Source organism: Chanodichthys erythropterus, chromosome 17 (assembly GCF_024489055.1).
Source record: "Chanodichthys erythropterus isolate Z2021 chromosome 17, ASM2448905v1, whole genome shotgun sequence".
In the NCBI taxonomy this organism is placed as follows: domain Eukaryota; kingdom Metazoa; phylum Chordata; class Actinopteri; order Cypriniformes; family Xenocyprididae; genus Chanodichthys; species Chanodichthys erythropterus.
Genome location: NC_090237.1, coordinates 31,974,117 through 31,983,845, shown reverse-complemented (window position 1 = coordinate 31,983,845; position 9,729 = coordinate 31,974,117). Strand labels below are relative to the sequence as shown.

Genomic DNA, 9,729 nt, shown 5'->3' with positions numbered 1-9,729 from the left:
AAAACTACTACAAGAATTAAATTCTTGAAAAGAATAACATTATTATTATAACCAGTGTTGGGGAAAATTTACCTTTAAGAGTAATGCATTAAAGTATCATGTTACTCCCTAAAAATAACTAATTGTATTACTTTTTTTTTTTTTTTGGAAAAGTAATGCATTACGTTATTTTTGCGTTGCTTTTTCTCATCTGGGCTGGGCTTGTTTGTTTTTTTTAAGTGCATGTCAGAGCAAATGAGAATCATGAGGTCAAAGGAACTGCCTGAAGAGCTCAGAGACAGAATTGTGGCAAGGCACAGATCTGGCCAAGGTTACAAAACATAATTTCTGCTGCCCTTAAGGTTCCTAAGAGAACAGTTGACTCCATAATCCTTAAATGGAAGACGTTTGGGACTACGTTTGTTGCGGAGGTCAGTGGAACACTAGAGACTTTATTCCAAAGTGATAGCGTTCATAAGGGGCGAGACGTCTTCCGACTCAAATCAGGTGTCGCAGTGGAGACGCCTAGTAGAGTATACATTTGTAGGTGTCGAATTGGAGATGCCCCGTTTAACTTGTGTCAGATGCATAGGGGAAATCTATCATATAAACATTTTTTTTTTTTGGCAAATGTAAAGGCCCTTTCACACCAAAAGTGAACCGAAAAAGAAATCTCAGATATTTTGTTATAAATTTAAAAGTAAAGCATTACTTTACTAGTTACTTGAAAATTGTAATCTGATTACATAACTCGCATTACTGGTCATGTGTCACACCCAACACTGATTATAACAAATATTGATACACTGCCAATTAATATTTGAAAAAAAAAAAAAAAAATGTCTGCCAGAACATTGAAGTTTTGGATTTATTTGATATCAATTTTCACACTCCATTTTCTTTCAATTTAAACATCTACAAGTTCTGGCTTTGGTCTCAGAATGTGTAGTTACAGTACTGTGTTTGACCTTGTAGGCCAGTGTTTTCAGATCAAAATACCATGCATTCAAAATTACACTCTAATGAATGGAAAGTTGACATTTAAGTTGAAGAATCATTAATGGATTAATGGAAGGATTTATTTCATGCGTGAAAGTCAGTGCTAGTTTGTTTCTCATTTCCATTGCAGAACATTTTCTTGACAGACAGTGGAACTGTGAAGGTGGGGGATTTTGGTTCAGCTTGTACTCTTAACAGGTATTTAGCCATTATTTTGTCATTTAATTTGGTGTAAACAATTCAGTGCAAGAATGTGAGTGAGTGAGGTATTGATATGCACTGTTTTGATATGAATTTCTGCAGTGCAAAAGCATACGCTCAGACGTATGTGGGTACTCCATATTATGTGTCTCCAGAGATATGGGACAGCAAACCTTACAATAATAAAAGGTATTATATAATAATTTATAATCTTTACATTTTAAACTACATTTGGACTAATATGTGGTATATATTACAGTGACGTCTGGTCTCTTGGCTGCGTCTTGTATGAACTTTGCACCCTCCGACACCCGGTATTTTCCTCTTGACATTTATGACTTGACTTTATACATCAGACAATGTAAAGAGTTGCACTGCTACAGCTGTGTGTTTTAGATTATTAAGGAACCTACCCTAACAATGTCACTTATTCTTTTACCGTCAACCTTCCCTTCGTCAGTTTCAGGCTCGTAGCTGGAAGAGTCTGATATTGAAGGTGTGTCGAGGGACGTACGCTCCTTTACCCAGTCACTTCCCCTATGAGCTGCACTACCTCATCAAACACATGTTCAAGACTAACCCCAGAGACAGACCCTCAGTACACACAATCCTCAGCTCTCACCGCGCTTCCCGGCTGCTGCAGAAACACCTGACGCCAGAGGTACTTCATAGAAATTATTTTGAAAACACATCAATATTTTATGGAGCGATTCAAGAGGAAATAATGATCATCCAGTCAGTTTGTAGATTTTTCTTTTTTTTTCTTTATTGTCATTGTATCAAAATTATTATCAATTTCTATATGGCTCAATCCAGTCAGCAGCTTATAAAAACAGAATGAGTGCAAAAATACCTGATTATTTCAATTTGATCATTTAATATATATATATATATATATATATATATATATATATATATATATATATATATATATATACAAATTAAGATAGAAGTTAAGTTAAAAAACTGTCGTGATCATTAAAGTACATTAGTAGATAAATAGACAATCCAAGCCAATAAAAAAAAAAAATATATAAAAAAATATATATATAAATAAGGATTTCTAAAAGAATACTAGTAGCAAGTATGTGATTTTCAGTAAGATTATATATTCATAATTTTCATAACATCATCGTTTTGACTGAAAGTTGAAAAAACTGTATTAAGGGTCAATGACATGATTTTGTCGGAACATATTGTTACATAATACATAAAAGGTGAGAAAAAGTAACGTAACGCATTACCTTTGAAGAAAAGTAACTAAGTAACAGTTACTTTTTTAAGGAGTATCACAGTATTGTAATGCATTACTTTTAAAAGTAACATTCCCCAACAACGATTGCTTTAAAATAAGTGCCTACTCAGAGAGCATGCGATTTCGAATGAAGCCCAAAGGCCCGTTCACACCAAGAACGATAACTATAAAGATAACGATATAGTTCTAAAAATCATAAAAGAATAGCACTGTCCACACCACAGCTATAACGATAACAGTATTGAGAAACAATATTGTTGGGATCACTTTCAGAAACATTTTTGTCCAGTTGTTGAATGATAAAACACTGACAGCCAATCAGAATCCATTATAATTTAAGGGCTCGCGCATTTAAAATGGCAGACGACATTGCAGAGAAGTTAACAAACTGCTTTGCAATCATTTCCCAAACTGTCATTTGTGTGGAAATATTCTGAAGTCTGTAAACAGGATGTTAAAACAGGCAAACGCTGAATGCGGACTCAAAGAGAAGAACATAGATGCCCCAGCAGAGGAAAATACTGTACCAGGCACAAGCTCACTGTTCGAGAAATATAGGAAGAAAAATATAAATATTGAGGTTTATATAAATGCATCTCTGAAGAGAACTGACTGAAAAGTTTCGAATTATTTTCTTTTCAAGCGCAGCGCTGCTTAGTGTACAGCAGTAACCAAGGAAATGCTATATCGCTACTGTTCCATAAGCGCCACCTACTGACAGAGAGTGAGTTTACATTTTCATTCAGACCATCTGCAATTTTTGTTTTGTGCAGGTGTCTTATGTAGCATAATTTCACAAAGCTAAAGTCAGACCATACTGTTTTTGCTGTAAATATTAAAATTATATAATCAAATTTAATTCAAAAACAACTGCTCATGCTACAGAATCGGCAAATTTGCTTGTAAAAAAAAATTGGACTTGGCCATGAAAAATCTAAATCGGTGCATCACTAATAAAAAAATATGAAATAAAAGTAATATTAAATAAAAGTACATAAAAATTAATTAAAAGAAATAAATATTTAAGTCTTTTCGCTGTAAAAACAAATGCCGTTTTCAAAGAGCAGTATATTTTTCTAGTTCTTGCAAATTAATTTGTAGTTTGTTGGGTTAATATTAAATGTAACTGTCAGCGCACTAAGGTTCAAAAAAGGTAATTCAGCCCGCACATGGTTACATTTTTTCTATCCGGCCCTCAACCTAAAATGAGAGAGACCCCTGCTTTAAAGAAAATGGATATATGAAAAACAATTGGTCTTACCCTCTGAATAATTAGTGAGAAGTATTAACGATGAGATCATTATGCCAAGCTAGCAAACAGTGTAACATAAAATTACCTCAGGTATCCAACACTAGTTTCGAGAACATTGTCTTGCTTCCTTTGATGCTGCAGTGAAAAAGACTAAACGTTGTTTTTATTCCACTATTTTGACTTTGTCAGCTAAATTCACTGTTAGATTTGATCAGTTACGCTAGCTATTCACTCGAAACATAGCATGCTGAGGACATCTGCTGGTTTAAGCTGTGTAAATGCAACAAGCACAGCAAATCATGTTGTACACACTTTGAAACCGCAGTGTGTGAGCTTAGAATAAACAGACCATTATCGTTCGTTGGTGTGGACGCAAATATAGTTCTCGTTATCTTTATAGTTATCATTCTTGGTGTGAACGGGCCTTAAGTCTCTTAAAATAGCAGACAAGACAAGGTTAGTTTAGGTAAAATTTTATTTGTCTTTGGTGCGGCTCCCCAAAACCTGATGATATTTAAAAATGTATAATATTTAAAAAAAAATGCTGTTTACATTGAAAATATATTTAAGCATTTTTGGAAATAGTGATTAAGATGTATAATACTCAAATGTGCATGTATAGGTGCAAGGAAAATGAGTTATTACTTTATTTGATGGTTAAACCGCATAATATTAGAAAATTGTTTTGAAATGGCTTTTCAATTCAGCTACATTAAACACATGGTTAGACTAGATTTGAACTTCTTTATAATGGTACTCTTATTTGTCACTGACCTTTAATTTACTGTGCAGAAAAAGGAACTGGTGCAAGAACGAAGAAGCCATTGGAGGACAGAGGTAGGAGAGAATGTGGCCATGTTTTTAGGCCAGAAGAGTTTAGTGACCTCATCTACCACTGAAGGTACACTTGCTACAAGTTAATATTCCTAATTTTAGTTCAAACTTCACCTGTAGTGAATCAACCTAACTGGTTAGCTAACTTATTCATTTGTGATAAGGAGCTTTGCAAGTTGGACAGTCCCTTATGGAAAACAACAGCAGTAATGACCCAGCTTCTCGAAAGAGGTGGGCAGTCGGATCGTGTAAAACAGTGCTGGGGATCCTGGGAAATGCTGACATTATTTCCACTGGTAGCATGGCAACTGCAGAACGGCCTGACCTCATTTCAGGTACAACAACTCAGATATGTACGTTGGTGTTTTTTTGCTTATGTACCATGGTAAAACCTTGTGCCATGTAAATGTCATGGTGTATGAATATGGTAGTCACTTAGCAGCACGGTTTTACCAATTTTTTCCATCACTGCACCATGGTACCACCACAATTCTTTTTTGTATATATGGAAATGCAGATATATTTATTTTTTCCCCCTGCGAAACATAAGCAAAATCTCCATCATTGATAAAATGGCATGTGAATAGTGTCAGTTCTTGCATTCTCTGATTGTGTTACAGAGGCCGAGAGCGTAGAGACCCAGCAGAGACGAGTGAGGAAACAATGGGACAAAGATCCACCAGAGAGACTTTTGAGTGTTCTGGAGAAAGCGCAGCTCTGCTATGGCTTTGAGACGTACACTATACACAGAGATGGTCAGTCTGCTCACATGACATACATCAGGAAACAGAGTTTATGACATTAAAGGGTTAGTTCACCCAAAAATGAAAATTCTGTCATTAATTACTCACCCTCATGTCGTTTCACATCTGTAAGACCTTAGTTCATCTTTGGAACACAAATTAAGATATTTTTAATATAAAATATAAAATCCGATGACTCAGTGAGGCCTCCATTGCCAGCAAGATCATTAACACTTTTAGATGTCCAGAAAGCTACTAAAGACATATTTAAAATAGTTCATGTGACTGCAGTGGTTCAACCTTAATGTTATGAAGTGACAAGAATACTTTTTGTGCGCCAAAAAAACAAAATAACGACTTTATTCAACAATATCTAGTGATGGGCGATTTCAAAGCTTTACGTAGCTTTACGTTGACATACTTCAGAAGCTTTACATATCTTTTGTTTCGAATAAGTGGTTCGGAGCGTGTATCAAACTGCCAAAGTCACGCCCCCCAGTGGTGAACCATTCAAAATTTCGAAACACTTATGCTGTAACGAAGCCTCGTTTACTGAAATCACGTGACTTTAGCTGTTTGATACGCGCGAACCACTGATTTGAAACAAAAGATTCGTAAAGCTTCGAAGCTTCATGAAGGCAATAGAGGCCTCACTGAGCCATTGGATTTCATCAAAAATATCTTAATTTGTGTTCCGAAGATGAACGAAGGTCTTACATGTGTGGAACGACATGAGAGTGAGTAATTAATGACAGAATTTTCATTTTTGGGTGAACTAACCCTTTAATAACAGTGGAGTGAACAAGCAGTATTGAATAATGAATTGGTGTGACATAATTTTGAACAAAATCAAGTTTGTTTTGTGTTCGTTTCATAAGTTACAAACAGTTTGCCTAAGTTAACATTCTGAAAAAATTCGCTCCAGCTGATAAGCAGCTTCAAACTACCATTGGTCAGTTGTGATTACGTAATAAGCAGGTGTGGCTCTGAGGCTCCACCTTCTTTGACGCTGAAATCTTCTCCTGTTCATTTCTTCTATTCAGTAGGTCAAGGTCAGACATTTACAAGTAAAAATATGAACACAATGGAGAGCCGTTTTATAGTAGAAAATTTAGTTATAATTCTAATGGAAGGCGACATTGTGACTGTTTTACCATTTTGAATACTGTAAAGCTGCTTTATTTAAAGAAATCTACTGTATAAAGAGCAAAATAGATGAACATGATGTGACTTGACTGGTTAGTGCCGAACTGAAGAGTTGGTGCAAACATATCCACATTGCTCGGATCAAAGCTGGGTAGATTACTTACAAATTGTAGTCAGTTACTGATTCCAAATTACGTGACAACATTTTTAGTTAGTAATGAAATCTAGATTAATCTCATTTTAGGTACTGACTACTTTTTGATTCTTTTTAGATTACTTTTGACCTGACTTGTTTATCACATTGATTTGAATAGGATAATCTTGTACCATATTGATATAGGAACAGAAAGAGAAAGAAAATATATTCCATTCTTTATCAACAACATAAAGTGCATTGAAAATTATATTACGTCGGGATTTCCCAAACTGGGGTCCATGATTTTCATGAAAAGCTATTAAAGTAAGTAAATCATAATAAATAAAAAAATAAATATAATCAATTTTTTTTTTTTTAATTAAAACAATCAAAATACAACATTTGCTAAAAAAGATTTTAAAATATTTGTTTACCTGTGACCATTAACAGTCATCAGAGAACAGTGAACTTGTTATTGTTATTTATTATTTGCTTAATTTTATTATTAACCTAACTTATTAACATAGAATCTAAGTAATCTTCAAAATCTTCAAGTAAATATATTAGGGCAAAGAGCTTCTGCTGACAAGAAAGTTGGGAAATCCCTGCATTGCATATAAATATGAAATGACGTGAATGTGTACATTTTAATGTGTTTGAAATAAAAGCCTTCTAGAGATAGTAATACAAGGTTAAATGACTCACTGAGTGATAATTCAAATAATAATTAATGTGTTCGTCAGGAGCTGATTAGATATGCAGTGTGGCAATCCTGAGAAAACACTTCTGAAGAGTAAATCTTGAGTGTGTGTCTCAGTTTTCAATGATAGTCACATGATTAGTGGCTGGTCTCTGTGTGCAATTCCACAAACCTGGAAGACCTTCTGAACGTACAGCAGTAGACTTTTATAGAAAGAAAAATGTAAAATCAACCCTCTACAATGCATGTAAATCAGTCGCATATGTAACCAATTTTCATGAGAGGCAACTAAAAAATGTCCTATTAGCCGATGGCTAGTGAATTGTACGATTACAGTCACCTGTAATTGAGTTAGAGGCAAAAAAGAAGTTAACGCAGATATAATTTCATTGCCTGCTGAGCTTTTTCACATCTTGTGTTTGAATGAACAATTTCACACAAAATGATGTAAAATGCCCGTCTTGGCGAGTATCCTAAACATAGTTGGTTATGTCTTAAGTGAATGTAAACAGAAAGTAAGCACAGGTGTAGCAGTATATTGGATCTGTGCATTAGTCTTAAAGTGACAGCAGCCTAATATTCCTGCTGCTGTCTGTGTTTTAATGTTACATTTAATGTTTTAATGCTGCAAAAAATTCACACAATGCTCTTGACTGAATAACTTCTATAATTTTATTAATAAGGATTCATCTATATTTAATTTATACAGTGAAGACTATGCAGTGCTATTTTACATTTGATTACTTTATTCAACTTCTGTACCTAATCTACATCTAACTACTAACTATTATTTGAAATTGATTTTTTTTGTAACATTGTAAAAGTATTTACTGTCTTTATATTTAAATGTCCTTGTTGATTTTTTTTTTTCTTTCAAAAAAATCTGACCCCAAAATTTTTATAGGTAGTTTACACTTTTTTTAAAAAAAAGTACATTTTATAGTTTTCCATTTCTATGTGGCATCTTAATTTGCGGCCTACGTTCCCATTTCATTCTCTGTAGGTGTTTGATATTGTAGATAAATATTATCTTTTGCCAGGGAAGACTAAAGTTCATTTAGTTTGCATACATGCAATGTGGTCAGATAATGCCTACTTACTCTCTCAGTAAAAACCCAAAATGTTTTTTGTGAGTCATTTCATGGTGACCTAAATCTGAAGAGTGATTTATTACACTGATAACAACTACAGCAGAGCAACGTGGAGGAGTGAAAAAAAGTATTTTAGATATGGCACTGCATTAGATACAAAATATAAGATACTGTATCCCAAGCTCACAAAATAATTTAAAAAAAATAATAATTTAGATTTTAAAATAACAACAAAATAATAAAATAAAATCTAAAACTTTTTTTTGTGAACAGTATGTCTATTTATTGTTATATTTTCTATTTGTTTTTAATATTTAAGCTGGAAATTTGCTCTAATGCTGTATTCTTTAAAATAAAAGTGTAACACATAGTGCCTGTGTGTAATCAGATTATTTTCTCCACAGGTTTTTTAAGCCCAGAGCCTGGAGACAAAGTGGATGGCCTTGAGGAGACAATCACAGACTTCAGTAGACTGGAGCCGCGCTCAGATGATGAAGACACGTGAGTTTCTCCTGTTTTCCCTCTCTCAGTACTGTGTCTCAAATCTCCACCCATCCCATTAGTTCCTATAAACCTCACATTACTCTCCTGACTGCAGGGATTTTGAAGAGGAGTGTCCCTGTGACTGGATAAATGAACTTGAGAAAATGGTGGATGAACACTAGCAGCTCAAGTGTGTTTTAGTACTTGTAAATAAGTTTTATTTGTATTTGATTTTGAATATTTCTTATCATAAGCCATGAAAATGTTGCATTAAAGTGATTTCTAATTCTAAAAGCCTGTTGCAGTTTATTCTTAAGACCGCCTTTCAAACGTGTGATCAAACGTGTTGAGTGATGTCATAGCGTGCTGTTTTTATGACACAACAGGTCAACATTTCATTTGTAACGTGTAACAATAAAGGTGTCCATGGTAACACATTTTTGTTTAATAACAGAAATCAATCATTGTCTCGTTCTCAAAAATGCATTTATGATTATGTCTTGTTGAAGCCGGATAAGTTAAAAGGATAGTTTACCTAAAAATGAAAATTCTTTCATCATTTACTCACCCTTAAGTAGTTCCAAACGTGTATGAGCTTCTTTGTTCTGCTGAACACAAAGAAAGATATTTGGAAGAATGACTAAATAGGAATGACTAAATATTTGGAAGTGACTAAATAAACATTAAAGAAAAGTCCCTTAAATAAACATTAAAGAAAAGCATATGAATCTCACCTGTCAACATAGTCAACATATATATATATACCTTTGGGGTTAGTGCTATTTTTTTAATGTTTTAAAAGAAGTATCTTCTGCTCACCAAGCCTGCATTTATTTGATTAAAAATACAAACAAAAACAGTAATATTGTGAAATATTATTCCAATTTAAAACAGCTGTTTTTTTATGTTT

General features: G+C 33.8%; 1 protein-coding gene across 1 annotated transcript in view; it reads left to right on the top strand.

Annotated features, from left to right (window-relative positions):
• nek3 (NIMA related kinase 3) overlaps positions 1-9,236 on the top strand; it is a 10,947-nt gene extending 1,711 nt beyond the window's left edge. Inside the window, exons 5-13 of the mRNA XM_067365513.1 lie at positions 1,109-1,176; positions 1,282-1,368; positions 1,439-1,493; positions 1,640-1,840; positions 4,479-4,587; positions 4,685-4,855; positions 5,141-5,275; positions 8,741-8,837; positions 8,935-9,236. Coding sequence (XP_067221614.1) covers positions 1,109-1,176; positions 1,282-1,368; positions 1,439-1,493; positions 1,640-1,840; positions 4,479-4,587; positions 4,685-4,855; positions 5,141-5,275; positions 8,741-8,837; positions 8,935-9,001 — 990 coding nt within the window. The 3' untranslated portion in view covers positions 9,002-9,236. The remainder of the gene's footprint in view (positions 1-1,108; positions 1,177-1,281; positions 1,369-1,438; positions 1,494-1,639; positions 1,841-4,478; positions 4,588-4,684; positions 4,856-5,140; positions 5,276-8,740; positions 8,838-8,934) is intronic.
• Positions 9,237-9,729: the final 493 nt, after the last annotated feature.